This window comes from Chanodichthys erythropterus, chromosome 18, assembly GCF_024489055.1.
Source record: "Chanodichthys erythropterus isolate Z2021 chromosome 18, ASM2448905v1, whole genome shotgun sequence".
Taxonomy (NCBI): domain Eukaryota; kingdom Metazoa; phylum Chordata; class Actinopteri; order Cypriniformes; family Xenocyprididae; genus Chanodichthys; species Chanodichthys erythropterus.
In genome coordinates this window covers 31,539,654-31,556,678 of record NC_090238.1, presented here as the reverse complement: position 1 = coordinate 31,556,678, position 17,025 = coordinate 31,539,654, and the positions used below count along the sequence as shown (strand labels likewise).

General features: G+C 35.3%; 1 protein-coding gene across 1 annotated transcript in view; it reads right to left on the bottom strand.

Annotated features, from left to right (window-relative positions):
• Positions 1-17,025, bottom strand: part of adam12b (ADAM metallopeptidase domain 12b) — a 130,992-nt gene that overhangs the window by 51,724 nt on the left and 62,243 nt on the right. The window contains exons 7-11 of the mRNA XM_067367317.1: positions 16,888-16,953; positions 15,951-16,022; positions 15,526-15,695; positions 14,080-14,164; positions 6,817-6,965 (exon numbers count right to left, since the gene is read on the bottom strand). Coding sequence (XP_067223418.1) covers positions 6,817-6,965; positions 14,080-14,164; positions 15,526-15,695; positions 15,951-16,022; positions 16,888-16,953 — 542 coding nt within the window. The remainder of the gene's footprint in view (positions 1-6,816; positions 6,966-14,079; positions 14,165-15,525; positions 15,696-15,950; positions 16,023-16,887; positions 16,954-17,025) is intronic.

Below are 17,025 nucleotides of genomic sequence, written 5' to 3'. Positions count from 1 at the left end.
GCTCGGGCGCACCAGATAACACGTCAGCAGCGTATTTTTGGACCAAAATGTATTTTTGATGCTTCAACAAATTCTAACTAACCCACTGATGTCACATGGACTACTTTGATGATGTTTTATTACCTTTCTGGACATGGACAGTATACCGTACAAACATTTTCAATGGAGGGACAGAAAGCTCTCAGACTAAATCTAAAATATCTTAAACTGTGTTCCGAAGATGAACGGAGGTCTAACGGGTTTGGAACGACATGAGGGTGAGTCATTAATGACATAACTTTCATTTTTGGGTGAACTAACCCTTAAAAGTCCCTTAATGTACTAAAACAGTGATATTAAAAGACCAAACATACAGTATACATCTTATTGATGATGAATACTATATACAGGCGAGATGAACCCAGAAAATGAATGCAATGTGTTAAATGGTTGTGTTTTCTTCATAATGGTTTTCTATGTTCCGTTTATATTTTGGGTTCATCTGCTTCCCTGTACATACTATGAATCATCAATAAGGTGTATATTGAATTTGGTCTTTTAATATTACTGTCTTACTTCATAAGAACTTTGTACAAACCAGGTAAAAATCATTGGTGGGCAATGGAGGAAAGCCTTGTTTTGCCCAGGGTTGCCAGGTCTGTGCAACAAAAGTAATCCAATGGCCAGTCAAAAGTAGCCCAAAACTAGCCCAATGCAATTTTCTCCATCGGGCGTTCAAATTCTCCATTGAATTTGTACATCTGAGTAGTGTTGGAGCGCTGAAATCATATGTATGGGGGTGGAAATTAACCCTCGGAAAAAATTTTTACCCGCAGCAACAACTTAAGTAGCCCAATTCCACGGGAAAACTGCAGACATAGCAAAACTGGTTTTGCCCTCCAGGTGGGCTTTCCTGTAAGTGTGTGATGTCATGTGAAACTATGAATAGCTGCCCAAGAGATGTTTCAAATATGGCCGCCGAGGGAAACGACTTTGACGCGAGTCACAATAAAATAGCTCAAAGAGGTAAAATTGCATGGTTGTTTCAGCAAATGCTTTTTTATCTCATGTTTACCTTTTGTTAACATCAGTGACGCCACAGGCAAGTTTTTCCAATTAGTCTACATTGAATCCATTACTTTTAAATCATATTTAAACACATTCTCATTTCTTTTGCACATATAATGTATACACACACACACACACATAGCCTAGTAGTCAACCTGCCCGGACAGTAGAAAAAAGAAGTCATTTGCATCTAGACATTTTCAAAACCCCATTCTGAGTTTGACCTATTAGAGCTGTTATGTTATCAGCAATAGGTGCGGAATGAGGAAATTAATGTCCGTTTAATGAGCCTCCTCCGGCGATGCAAACTGATTTGAAGTCGGGCTCTATTGTGCTGCCTGTCATTTAGAAGATAACACCGCCGTTTGGGATTCGGTGTGCCGCCACCACAATAAAAGGTGCAAGCGATATCCATTAAGCGATAGCATCTGATGTGCTCTTTCCAAAAGGCCATCTGACATGCTGGATCTTACGGGCAAACGTTCTTCCCTCATTTGCTCTGTAGTGAAGATTCAGGCCAAGATTATGTGAGGTAAGCACTGTCTAAATGAGTCAAATCACAATGTTTAACACCTTGCTGATAGCCTCATACCTCCAGCTAAGATACATGCTGTGTTTATTCCAGGTTTGCATGTACTGTTCCTGTCTAACTGAATGGGGAAACACAATAACAAAAGTTTGACTCCACAGGAATTTATACATGGAAATAATCAAAGAAGGCGATTAGCTTGTCTTCCGTTTCTTACAGCCACCATGTTCAGCATTACAATTTCCTCCATTCATTTTCAAACGAGTGCCTTATTTCTTCCTTATTTGGTTGTTTGGCATGTATGTTGGCTATTGTATTTGGCTGAAAAACATTAAGAGGCTGACAATAACTTCCTGTTTATGCTTCAGGCTGAACTGAAGCAGATCTACGGTAGTTTTTAATTTCTATTTTTGTCCCTCCATCTTTCTTTGTTTTGTCTGTTTGTCCTGTCTGTCAGGCCATATGTCAGGTCTTATTTGCAATTGTCTTTCTGCTGAGTTTCCAGCTCTGAATCTCCCAGACTGTATGTTATTGTTAGTTTGAATCTGCAGATAGGACACTGGGGCTGAGAGCTCGCAAAAGCTGTCAAAAAGAGAGAGGGAGAAAAAAAAACAAAACAAAAAAAACACTGCATGCAAGATCATGAATTTCTCATGTTTGAACTTTAAAATAGATCCTTGCAGAGTAAGAACAGCGCAACACATCCAGCAACTGCAGGAAAAGGGTTTTGAGGAACTGAATAAATCAGAGCCAGAATGTGTGCTTTGTTAAGGCCAACTTACAGAAGGTTTATTTAGCCAGAGAAAACAGCATGAAGACAAAGGATCAAACACACGGAGAAAATTAAAACTGAGAAAGTGTTTTTTTTTTTTTTTTTATATGTGAATTGGTGTTTCATGGTTTTTAACTGATAAATAGTATTTATCTCTGAAATTTATCTAATCCTTAAAATAGTCATTTCAGCATATTTTGATTTTGTTTCCACATAATATATCTTAATATATCTTTTATTTGAATATTTTTTTAGTTTAGCAATGTAAAAACAGTCTTTTTAAACATAAATCAAATTTACATTCATGCATTTAAGCTGTGAGAATTAAAGAAGGAAAAAAAAAAACTTTGCTAATTGGATAAAATATATAAGTTTAATTAAACAAGATAAATCAATAAGATTATTTTATCTTAAAAATATATATGTTTCTTATGCTCACCATTTTCACATGTACCATCACTAATGTAGATATAAACAATCCAATATTTTAGATTCAGTGAGAGTCTGATTTATGATTTATGTTTATGCTTTGTTAAATTAATTATTTTTATTGCAGTATATTTCCTTTTATAAGTTGTATGACCCCAAAGCAGTTAAAGCTGCATTTATTTAATCAAATATACAGTAAAACAGTAATAATATTATTACAATTAATTATATTAAAGTATTAAAAGTATTAAAATAACTGTTTTGTATTTTAAAAAATATAATTTATTCCTGTATTGCAAAGCTGAATTTTCAGCATCATTACTCCAGGCTTCAGTGTCACATGATGCTTCAGAAATCATTCTGATATGCTGATTTGGTGCTAAAAACATTCTTATTATTATCAATGTTGAAAACTTTGTCTTGTTCTTTAGTAAAAATATCTAAAAATCCTTAAAATAAGACAAAAACATTGACTAAGAATGTGATGTTGTTTTGTCTATCTATGCATGTGTTTTTTTGTGTCTTCGAGACCACGTGTGTCCGTGAGTTTCGGCCTTTAGGGTTGAATAAACTAAGGAAGCCTGTGTTTTTCCCATGGGAAGTAAAAAATAGGCCAGCATTTTCCTGATTCTGCAATAGTACACAACTTCTCTGATACAACAAATTCATGTGCACTGCCACTAAAAAAATACAAAAATACAAAAGTGCTTTGACTTACAAACCCTACATGAACCTATCAGAAGTAGACACCAAACTCAACAACCTTGAATGACGCTGCACTGAGCGATGTGTGAGGGGTTATTTTGAAAGGTGGGGACAAGCTTTGCCACTCCAGCTTTCTTTTAAAAGCACCTTCTTTTTAGAGAAGTGCCACGTCCTTTTAAGTATTCATCCATTGCGCTGCAGAAGAATTTGGAGCTATGAATATTTAAAGTAAAAAAAGTAAAAATTATGTCAAACTCTCCTCTGTACCTGCGGCTAAAATAGACGACAAAAACACCTCTTGTGACTATACCCAGGGGGGTGTTGTCCTGGCTTTAAAAAGTCCAGAGAGGTTTCTTCCCAGCATGTTGTCTTGTTGCCATATGAACACATAATGGGAGAATAGGGTTGTGCTGTTTGTTATGGCCGTGATCCAGGGTCGAGCTGCGGTCCAACAAAAATATCCCCACTATGAGATAAGACAGCCACAGCAGAGAGATTGAAAACCAGTCACAGCTGAGAGCAGACAGATGATTACTGCTGAATGACATGCAATATTTCAGAAACTGCAGCCTTACTTTATAGACCGAAGGCTGAAAAAGCCACAAGTCTGATCCTGGAATATCTCAAAAACACTAGAAGGTAATGTGTGCCACCAAGAACGTTGCAAGGCTGAAAAAGTAAAAAAATAAATGAAAAAAAAAATGAAATCCCCCAGAGTATTCACTAATGTTAAAAAAATATATATTTTTATAATTTATATTATTATTATTTAAAAAAAAATATATATATATATAAAATGGAGGAATTTACGGAGGAGGATTAAGGCCAAACAATAATAAAAAAAATAAAACCATCTCGAGATTAAAGTTGTTAAATTTCGAGAAAAAAGTCGAGATAAAATGATGAGAATAAAGTCATTCAATTACGAGAAAAAAGTCGTTAAATTACGAAAACAAATTCATTAAATTATCAGAAAAATGTCAAGAAAGAAATTAAGAAATTTAAAGATTTTTTTTCTTGTAATTTAACGAGTTGTTTCTCGTAATTTAATGAGTTTATTCTCATCATTTTATTTCAACTTTTTTCTCGAAATTCAACAAGTTTTTTCTCGTAATTTAACGAGTTTATTCTCAACATTTTATTTCAACTTTTTTCTCGAAATTCAACAAGTTTTTTCTCGTAATTTAACGAGTTTATTCTCAACATTTTATCTCGACTTTTTTCTTGAAATGTAACAAGTTTTTTCTCGTAATTTAATGAGTTTATTCTCAACATTTTATTTAAACTTTTTTATTTCAAGTTTTTTTAATCTCAAGATGGTTTTATTTTTTTATTATTGCTTGGCCCTAATCCTTTTCCGTAGGCATTAAAAGTGACAGTAATGAGAATTATAATGTTAAAAAATATTTTTATTTAAAACAAATGCTGTTCTATTAAACTTTCTATTCATCAAAGAATCCTAAAAAAAATGTCTCTTGGTTTCTATTTTTTTCTATTTGTTTTCAACATTGATAATAATCAGAAATGTTTCTTGAGCACCAAAACAGCATATTAGAATGATTTCTGAACGATCATGTGACACTGAAGACTGGAGAGTACTGATGCTGAAAATTCAGCTTTGCCATCACAGGAATAAATTAACTTTTACAATTTTACAGCATTTAGGACAAAAATACATGCAGCATATAAATTGATGAGCATAAGAGACTTTTCAAAAACATTAAAACATAGACGAGACCGCAAATTTTTGAACAGTAGTGTACATAGTGTAAAAATGCATACGAGTTGAGAATGAGCCGGTTTAATTATACCAAAGAGTCAAGGTTTTGCTGGTTAGTATGGTTCCCCTTTCTAGTACAGTACATGTAAAATATAAATCTCAAATATTTCATTACAGGTAAAATTTTAGCAGTTCCTCTCATTTTGGACTCTTAAAAAAGTGTGATATGGACTTCACATTAATTTCCATCAGCCAATCAGTGTTATCATGCTGTCATTGCCATTCCAGAGTGATTAGTCACATAACATTTATGTCTCAAGTGATTGGCTCAAAACAACCTGGCCAATCAGAGCACCCAAGGATGGCAGATTTCACACTCAGTCCATTCCAATACTCCACCGATACATCTAAAAGCCCCATTCCACCTGGCTCTCTGGTTCATCGTCTGATAAGGCAAACTGGCACAAGTGTAAGGAGAGAAATTTCCCATTTTGAGCCAGCCTCACCTTATCAACCAGGTGTTTACCCATGTTCGAGACCAGTCACATGCTGAAAACCATTACCGTCAAGCACGTTATCACCAGAAGCCAGACGACATCCGAATGTCTGAAATCCAAATTTCGGGGTGGACAAAGCAAGCCTTCTACCTATCTACAAGTTTTTGAGTTTCAATCCGAGACCAGCCTCACGTCAGCGATGACGCATGGGTATGAAGTGCAAATTCATCACTGAGAGACGGCTAATTAACCCCCGGTCAATAAGATGCAGGTAAACGGCTGATTATTCTCTTGTGTATGTGAATGATGAGAGCTTGATTTGCCCGTTCCCCAGATAATGGGTCTCGTTGGAGACTAATTGAGCTGTAGAGTGATGCGTCTGCAGTGCATTTATACATCAAATCCAGACAGGATTCTCCACTCAGGAGTACAAGAGGAGGTTATCAAAGACTAGCTAGATCTTGATCTGCTCAAACACAGTGCTGGGTAAATTACTTAACTGTAGTCAGTTACTGATTCCATGTAGTTAGTAATTTAACAGATTACTCATTATTAATGTAGTCTGATTACTTTTGAACTAACTCGCTTTCACATTGATTTGAATAGGATAATCTTGTACCATATTGATATAAAAATACAAGGAGAAAGAAAATATATTCCATTCTTTGTTATTATCAACAAAATGAACTGCATTAAATATTACATTATATTTAGTCACATGACTAGTGGCTGGTCTGTATGTGCAGTTCCACAAAACTGGAAGACCTGAATGTATATAAGCAGCAGGTTTTTATAGAAAGGAACATTTAAAATATAGCCATTAATTATGAATAATTTACTCTTATTGTTAGAATAACATGTAATTATGTAATCAATAGAAAAGTAACTGTAGTCTGATTACGAGTATTTTAAAATGTAATATAATCTAATTACAATTAATTAATTTAATTACATTAATTTTAATTTTTGGAGTCTGATTACGTAATCCAGATTACATGTAATCAGTTACTATCCAGCAACGTTCAAACATTCCTATTTACTGACAGAGGTTTGTCAAGTGGCAAAATCTGGTGGGTAATAAGTCTGTGATCAACAAGCTTCATTAGCACATACTCACCCTGTAGAGGGGGTCATGATGCAGCCGCCACGATCTACGGTCATCCTACAGCCGCATCCTCGCTCTGGTGTGTCGTGGTTCATTCCAAAATTATGGCCCAACTCATGGGCCAGAGTCACAGCAGCTCCCAGAGGATTGTCCGAGTGATCCTAGGAAACCACACAATGTTATATCAAGTCTCAAACTAGCTTGTTTTGTATTTATCTGTGTATTTTCTTGATGTATATTACTTTGTACATTGTACACTGCCACTAAAAGAGATATCAGCCCAAGGGAGTCTGGGGGAAGAAATCTAAATAATGGTTGACTAATCTGATGGATGTCTCTTTGTAAAAAAAAAAACAAAAAACCTTATCTTTCAAATGAAAATTACCCCAAGCTTTACTCACCCTCAAGCCATCCTATAGGTGTATAAGACTTTCTGCTTTTTGATGAACACAATCTGAGATATTGTGTATTGTGTATCTCAGAAAGAAGAAAGTCATATACACCTGGAATGGCTTGTAAATATCCTCATGCATCCACTAGACCGCCTTCTGTATTCAATTTAGGAAGAAAGCATAACTGAAGTTGTGTCAGTTAAGCTTTTTCCGTAAGTTGAATAGGGAAGGCATAAGACGTAGTGTAAGCTTTTTGAACTGCAGGAGGCATTGCGCTTTCTTCCTAAGTTGAATACGGAAGGCGGTTTGGCGGAAGATACATATTTTACTTTATAACTTGGATATTTTTTCAAGTTTTTTCCGTAAATTGAATAGGGAAGGCATAGGACATAGTGTAAGCATTTTGAACAGCAGGAGGCGTTGCGCTTTCTTCCCAAGTTGAATACGGAAGGCGGTTTGGCGTAAAATCCATATTTTACTTTATAACTTGTTAAATATGGATTTTTTTTTTTTACACAAATGCATCACTTCGCTTCAGAAGGCCTTTATTAACCCCCCCCTCCCATCCATTGATGGATTGATTGATTGATGGATGGATTGATGGATTGATTGATTCATTGATTGATGGATGGATTGATTCATTGATTGATTGATTGATTGATGGATTGATGGATGGATTGATGGATGGATGGATGGATTGATTGATTCATTGATTGATGGATTGATGGATGGATTGATTGATTGATGGATTGATTGATGGATTGATTGATGGATTGACAGATTGATGGATGGATGGATGGATGGATGGATGGATGCACTTTCTTCAGCTCATACTTGTTGGTATCGCTCACTGCCATTATAAAGCTCGGATGCGTCAGGATATTTATTAATATATCTCAGATTGTGTTCATCAGAAAAAAGAAAGTCATTTACACCTAGGATGGCTTGAGGGTGAGTAAATCTTGGAGTAATTTTCATTTGAAAGTGAACTAATCCTTTAAGGTGTGAAATTTCACAAGCAACAAAGATTCAATGGCCATTATCAACAGTGTAACAATGCATGAAGCACAGTTCACTTTCAAACCAAGCAGCTTTCTGTTGGTTCAATGGGGCAAATTCGCTTGACCAACTTGCGAAATCTTTTGCTCTCACGTAAAATTTCAGATTGCATGGATTTCTTTTGAATTGCTTGGATTTTGCCAATAAAAATTTGCCATACAACAGTAAATGTGACCGCACTTTTATACTGAAGGAGGGATTGAAGCCATACCTAGGGACCAGAATATCAGGTTCAACACGGAACACCCTAGAACAACATGGAACACTCTAGACACCATTTAGAACATTTTAGCAACACTCACATTTTCTTGCAAAAATATTTTAAATAAAATAAATTATAACTTTACAATACAAATGTGCTAGAACAATGAACAGGACCAAAGTTTTAATGTTTACATAATGCTTGTGTACCACAATAATGTTCAAATGATCTTCATGTAGGGGCTTTCTTTATACAAGACTGAAAAAAAAAAAAAAAAAAAAACGTAATAGCTGATTAATATTGTATGATATGTGAAAGTACCAGCAGACAGCTGTTATTAAATGTCTTGAAGGGCTGTAGATGCTCCTATGAATTTTTATCCTTTCTCTTTCAAACTCACTCCTTCAAAATCTCTTTCAACCTTAAAACACACATACAAGCACCACTTCTCTTACTCTCGTTCCTCTATCTGCTCTCTTCATCATCTGTTCACAGAGAACAAAGCAGAGCTTCAGCATTATCCATTTCAGCTGAGGTGAAGAAAACCTCCCTGTTGCCTCACGAACGTGACCTGGTTACCAGTAAACAACCTCTTATAACCCAGAAACACATTTTTTTCCCCTTTAGTTTAGCTGCCATCTTTTCACACAACTACATCCTGGCTGCTTTTTTTTTTTTTTTTTTTCATTTCACTGTACATCAAAATGCCATTTCCTGCTTTGATTACAGGGTAAGGAATATGACTGGCTCATCTAGGCTTTCAGTGCCAACGGGTGATATTTCTCTGCTTTATTTCATTTATTCAAGATCTATAGGGTGCCACTGATGACCGTATATTCTGAGTATGACTGACTTGCCCCTCTCTGAGCATAATTGCAGACTAATACAGTGGTTAATGCCGTGGGAAATTCAGACTTTACTATTCCAAGAAGCCATTACCAAGACGCCACATTGAAACATGGTGCCTTTTTAGTGGTAACAGCCATATTTAAGTGCTCTTGTGTTTCTGTCAAGTTAGTTCCAGATTTTATAGGGTATCTCTTATCAAAGAAATTCCCAACTTTTGGATTCCTATAATCATGTAAGATGTGCCCATTATGGTTTGTCCAAAGGTCATATTGTTGCATTCAAATCTTCTTAGACTTCTTGCGAGTTAACTCACAAGACCTTTTAAACTATCAGTCTTATAACATGGTACAGGATTCATTTTCAGTCTCTGTTTGCCATATGTTAGTGCACAGGGGACAGACGCACACATGAAAACAAGACTCTGAAACCACAGCAGCCAGTACAGAAATACATCAGTCAGTGTACAGTGTGTCTTTTCCTAAATCAAACCTCTTTTCTTCTTCTTTTTCATGTCCCCTCTGTCTCTCTCCTTTCTCTCTTCAATGGATCTGTTGATTTTATGAAGTAACTTAAAGGAATACTCTTCCCAAAAAATGAATATTGGCAATGTTCATGCAGCTGTTTTCCATACAAATTAAGTAAATTGTGTGAAAATAACTAACAGAACTACAGAAATAGTTCAATTTGTGGTATGTATGCATGGTGCTTTACAATATTTGGCAGAAGAAACCAAACAACTATGGAGGGTGAGTAATTGATGATAGCATTTTCATTTTTGTTTGAACTATCCCTTTAAGATCTTAATGGAAACCATTTATCATACAGCAACACAATAGTTTGTAACTTAGACCTATGGCTAATGACTTCATCTCTGTGAGGCCCTGTTTAGAAGGGAAAGTTTGTTACAGTGGCATGGATGATAGATCTAGTCTAATAAAAATGTAAATGTGTGTTATTTAGTCATACAGAAGCAAAGCAGCAATAAATGGTCGAATAGGTAGTGCTGCATTGACTGACAAGCAGCCTCTGGGTGGTTAAGAGAAAGTAGACTAAACCTGCATGAACTTATAGAGCTGAAATTCACATGGATTAATGAAGCTCATTTTCATATTAAAGCTACAAGATCATGGACTACAAGAACATAAACAGCCTCTCTGCAGCTGCACTGCACTGGAGTCATTCAACATTGAAGCATTACTACTACTACTACTAGAAACATTACAATAAATATAATTTATATAATATATGTGTGTATCACGTGTGGGTGCTAAAAATATCGCACAACCCAGGAGAAAAACATACAAATAGTTTTTAATCCACAGGAATTCACAACCACGTAATTCAGATGAGACCTTAGACGAGACCAGTAAAGGGACTGAACAAAACGCAATATATATAGACAGACTAAATGAGTAAATTAATAGGACAACAGGTGGATGGGATAATTAATCAAGGGTACAAACTGGCACACACTAGGAAACTAGTGCTTTGTTCGAAATCGACCCCTAGACCCTCATTCACTATTCCCTACATTAGCCCACTAATACAGTCCACTTGAAGAAGTGAATGAAAACGAGTGAGTGAATTCAGATAGTGAGTGCGCCGGAAGGGCTGCCGCTTTTGCATAGTTTATGCTTGCTATTTAATAATCATTTGAAACTTAGCAAACTGGCAGCTTCAGTAGTAATGAAAAGATTTATCTAACTCCGTCATGAAAACTAGCATGTATAAACCATAATTAAACAATTTAATAATCAAGTAAAAAAGAATTTAAACCTCTGTATTACACTGTAGCCACATTGGGAAGTGGATGGAAGGATGATTCAGCTGACTTCGGCACGACTCTCACAGTGCATTATGGGTATTCTCTAGCTGTTGAGTGTACATCAGTTGTACACTTATTTGCATTGTGCATTGTGGGATCGAATGAGTGCACTTGGTGACGTCTACTATACCACTACAAATGGCTGTCCTCTCAAAATGTGCCCTTTTTAACGGTATAGGGGGTGATTTCAGACACAGCCTAGGTCAAATGACAGGCCATACATGCAAACAAGAACAGGGAAAACTGAACTAAAACACAATGAAACTAAATCACTGCATCTAAAGCATACATGCTACTATATGATATTATATATATATATATATAATATCATATAGTAGCATGTATGCTTTAGATGCAGTGATTTAGTTTTATATATTATATATATATTATATATATATATTAATATATATATATATATATATATATATATATATATATATATATATATATAGGCAAGGGTGGCAAATATAGGCAAATGCATATATATAGGCAAATATATATATATTATATATATATATATATAAATATATATATATATATATATATATATATATAGGCAAGGGTGGCAGTGCCTCCTCAAAATTTGGATAAGAAAATAATCCATATTACAAAAAAAAAACAAAAAAAAAACACTGCAAATATTAAACTGTAAATAAAAATAAAAAGTGTACAAGTCACTCATTTTTCTAAAGGAACACTGTCCAACAGTGACACCCGCAAGAAAAGTTACAGCGGGAGTCCGCGTCTCTCGTGCCTCCTTTGAACTCAAAGAATGAACAGAGCTCCTAAAGCAGTGGGTTTTGTGGGGGGAAATAGAGAATGAATTGGGGAAAGGTATGATTGGATATGATTAGTTTGTGCAATAAATACCACCTCTTGTTTACGTGTGCGTTCTGTGTGTCAGTCTGAATGAACAAAATGATGGCTTCAATAGGAAGACCAATTAGGGATAAGGAATAAGGGTTTTATCTAGCGAAATGATCAGTCAATTAATAATAATAAAAAAAAAATTAAATTAAAATGTGTATGGTTAATAAACACAAATGATCACCTTTGAAAGTGCTTTCGCCAGACCTCACTGCCGTATTCTTCAAAAAGCTTACGCCGTGTGTCCTACACCTTTCCTATTCAACTTACAAAAAAAAACAGAACTGGTGCCACGTTCGTTCCGTAAGTCGAATAGGGAAAGCGTAGGACATACTACGTAAGCTTTTTGAAGAATACGGAAGTGAGGTCTGGCGAAAGCACTTGCAAGGTGATCATTTGGTCACTTTTTTTTTTTTTTTAAATGACCGATCGTTTCGCTAGATAAAACCCTTATTCCTTCTCTGGTAACGTTTAAAGCCCTTTGAAGCTGCACTGAAACTGTAATTTTGACCTTCAATCGTCTGGAGGCCATTGAAATCCACTATAAGGAGAATAATCCTGGAATGTTTTCATCAAAAACATTAATTTCTTTTTGACAGAATAAAGAAGGACATGGACATCTTGGATGACATGGAGGTGAGTAAATTATCAGGAAAATTGTTTTTTTCAAGGTCACTAAAAATGATCAAGGTCATTGTTTGCCTCCTCATTTCAGAACACCAATGCACACCACTGATTATATCTATATCTATATCTATATTATATATATATTATATATATATATATATATATATATATATATATATATAGCAAAACACCTAAAGAACAGCAATGGGTTAAAGGAGTGGAGGGTCTTTCAAGGAAATCATGAATAAACCAAGAAACACATGATAAAAAAGGATTTAGCAGTCTTTCTTTGAGTACCTACACCTTTGCTTCTTCTATATATCACACAGTCTAACCTGGCAAAAGCCATGAAAATGTGAATGACTGAAGCAAAAAAAAAATGAAAAAGGAGCATGGTGGTGAAAGCAGTAGTACTGATGACTGGTGGGTGCAGGGCAAACAACCAAGATCTGTGTCTATTGATCAGCTGAAAAATTCTGAAATTAAAAACAAACGAAATTAGATTTAATAAATATGGGCTGTGTGGGATACAACCAATGCCATAAAGGAATAGTTCACCCAAGAATGAAAAGCTTTCATTTTTTTTTTTTTTTTCCCACCCGTGTGCCATTCTAAACACATATGACTTTTTTTTTGTTTTTTTATTGCACCTATCATTATGAGTACATTCCAGGTGTAATGGTTTTTATACAGTACAAACTGTACATCTACACTAACCCTACCCCTAAACCTACCCATCACAGAAAACTGTCTGCAGTTTTACTTTTTTAATAAACATTGTTTAGTAGGTTTTTTAAGCCATTTTAATTACAAGGGCTCAGGAAGTTTCCTCATAAACCACATTTACGTTGTAATAACAGTGCAATACACGTCATGATACTAATTTATGTCCTCATAAATCATATAAACAAATTCCCATTCACACCGAGAACAATAACTATAAAGATCACTATAATGATGACTATTAGTGTCCACACCAGTAGACAATATCATTCTGTTTATTCTAAGCGTGCACTGCAGTTATGTCATCTAGCACTTTGCTAATGCTCAAGCTCTTTAAAGCAGGCTGGATTCTAATTGGCTGTCAATGTTTTTATAGTTCATCAGCTGCAAAAATCGCTCTGAAAGTGATTCCAATGATATCGTTTCTCATTATAGTTATGGTGTGATGCTATTCTTTTATATTTAGAATGGTTTTTAGAACTAAACATTTAGCGTTATCATTACAGTTATCATCCTTGGTTTTGAACAGGCTTTTGGCCACATGAAAAAAAGTATGTACCAGGTTGAGAACAGCATGGGGGTGATTAATAATGATTAATAATTGGGGTTAACACTCCCTTCAAATTTCAATGGTTTTAAATCATGAAAGTTTAAAACAGCTGGATGGTTGTGCAGCTCAGTGTGAATGTGCTAATTATGGGACACAGAGTGTGTAATGATTGATTTCTCACCATGACAATGCCTCCTGACTGCTCAGCGGTACACATACTCATGATGGGAGCCATGCCTATTGTGGTGCCCTGGAAGTACACCCCACTGCCATAAGAGAATGAAAATGTGGTTAAATTTATGAAAAATGAAAAAAACGGGTACAGCCAAATAATAAGACTAATACAAAGGCTATGTTTAGAATAACATTCTACCATGACACCTGCTGAATTAAACATGCAGAGGTCTTTTAACAAATGTAGCATACTACTGTATGATAATGCTTTCCTTTTTTAGATAATAGCCTGACTTGGTTATGCATTGCTTCCCCTATAACCTGATTTTGGTATGCAGTTTTTTCAGGATTATTTGATGAATAGAAAGGAATATATTTGAAATAGAAATATATTTAAATGTACATCTTTACTGTCTTTTTTGAACAATTGAATGCATCCTTATTTAATTCTTTAAAAAAAAAAATCAAATGGAACCTAAACTTTTGAATGGTATTGTATTTACAGCACAGTACATATAATTTAATCTGTGTTGCTATAGAGCACAAGTTGGTAAGAAATCAGATATAGTTGGGGAAAGTTACTTTTAAAAGTAATGCATTACAATATTGCGTTACTCTCTAAAAAAGTAACTAATTGCAATACTTAGTTACTTTAAATGAAAAATAATGTGTTACATTACTTTTTCGTTACTTTTTCTCACCTGGGCTTGCTTGTTTGTTTTTTAATAACAACAAAAAAGTTCTACTTTTGGCAAATGTTTAGGCCCTTTCACACCTAAAGTGAAATGAATAAGTCTCAGGCTGAAGGAAATGCATATTTACAACTGTACAGTAGAGGGCGCAGCTCAAACAAACCTTTCAACTGTGCAGCCAGTCTGGATTACGGAAGAATAGGATACAGGAGAAGGAAGTTCAACACTCTTATTTCTAATCTAATCTAATCTAGAGTCATTTTTGCTTATTAGTATGGTTAAATTAGATAATTGAATTGAAAGACATTGGTTAATAAAGTGAGATTAAATACATAAAGTATATTTCTGTAATTTAATATAGTTAATTATTACAGGTTTGCATAAAATTCTGAGATTGAATTTCACTGTTTTTATTCATTTCAAGGAATACTGAATGTTGTGCAAGTGTGATGAGTAAATGCATGTTCACATTTAGTCTAGAACTACAATAACAATCATGTTCACACAGCGCACACAACACCACTTTATTCTCTCAACATGGGAACAGGAGAGCTGTCAGTCAATAAATGTGAAAAAGTAACTTGCGTTACTTATTTGAAAAAGTAACTCAGATATTTTGTTGTAAATTTAAAAGTAATGCATTACTTTACTAGTTACCTGAAAAAGTAATCTGATTACCTAACTCAAATTACTTGCATTACCCCCAACACTGGTTGCCAAAGTGTGTATATGTGATAATGTGAGTAATATGGGTGTGTTACCTAATAAGTTGGGCGTTATCATGTGGATGTTGCGGTAGCAGTTTAAGTTTTCTCCAGTCCAAAAACTCATGCAGGGTTGTGAAGGGGTCTTGGGTAACTGCACACTTATCGGCATCACTCCACACCTCCAGTCCCACCAGAGCTACACGAATGTTCAGCACTCTGTAAAACTGAAAGAACACATACTGTAATATCAAACCCTCTTTTTCTTCATAAACTTGACCCCATACATCTATTGACAAAGAGATACACCAATCCATCATAATGTCTGTCTGGACATCAGTCAACTTAAAGCCTAAAAATTTTTTTTAAAGGGGGCTCATTTAAAAGCGTTTCCTTTACCTCAGCAGTCATACATTCATCTCTGACAATCAGGCCTCTATTTTAGACTTCTAATCAAGTGTTTCTGTTCTGGCATTTAATACCTTGTCCACATAATTGGCGATCTCAGCAAGCCTTTGCTTAACCTTCTCCACATCTTTTCCTTGTTTCTGGAACTGAAGAGGGAAAGAAATGTCAAAGGCGAGATAAGCGATATACTGATGTGTGAAATGGTATAAATGGTAGTCTAGAAGGATTTTTAAACAATACAGGACCCCTGATTGACAATATCTTTAACTGTCATTTGTAAGGACATAATCAGAAGTGTGGCACATTCTTAAGAGCACTCAAAAGTGATCTTTACAGTAGGGTGGAGGCATTGAACAATAGCAATCAAAGTAAAAAAAAAAAAAAACATCTTGGGTTGTAACACTGCAATCTCTCTCTCACACACACACACACACACACACACACACACACACACACACACACACACACACACACCTACACACACACACACACACACACACACACACACACACACACACACACACACACACACACACACACACACACACACACACACACACACACACACACAAACTTTAATATACAGACAGCTGTGCTGATAACATGATAGCTTTCTTCTTGCCCAGTTTCCTTTTCCCACATCCAATGTTCACTTCATACACAACACTTCCTGTTTCCTGTCTGATCATTTGGGAGCATTGCCCTACTTCCTGTCAGGTCCCACCCTCTATGACCTGCTTTTGGATTGGCCTACTAAGGTAAAACAAAGAACCAAAACTTTGTCGTAACCCAAATACTGCACAGTACTTAACCAAATACAATTGGGTATGACTGCACATTTCCCTTGATTTTTCTTTCTTAGAAAAAAGAACTTGGTTGAGTATGTATGAACACATGGTATTGTGATATCTGTCTGACACTACACACACACACACACACACACACACAAAAAAACTTTTTAACTTGCACCACAATATCTGTCAAACCTGTTGTGTTTATTTGTTGTCCTACCTCTCTGTTGTCTGCTACAATGATGAGCTCCACGTATTTGGTGGTCTTCTGAACATCCCTTTTATGCTGCCAAACAGAAAAGAGACCATTTTTAATTTTCCTAATTTTTTAGTGTGATTACCTCTATGTATTGCAAAA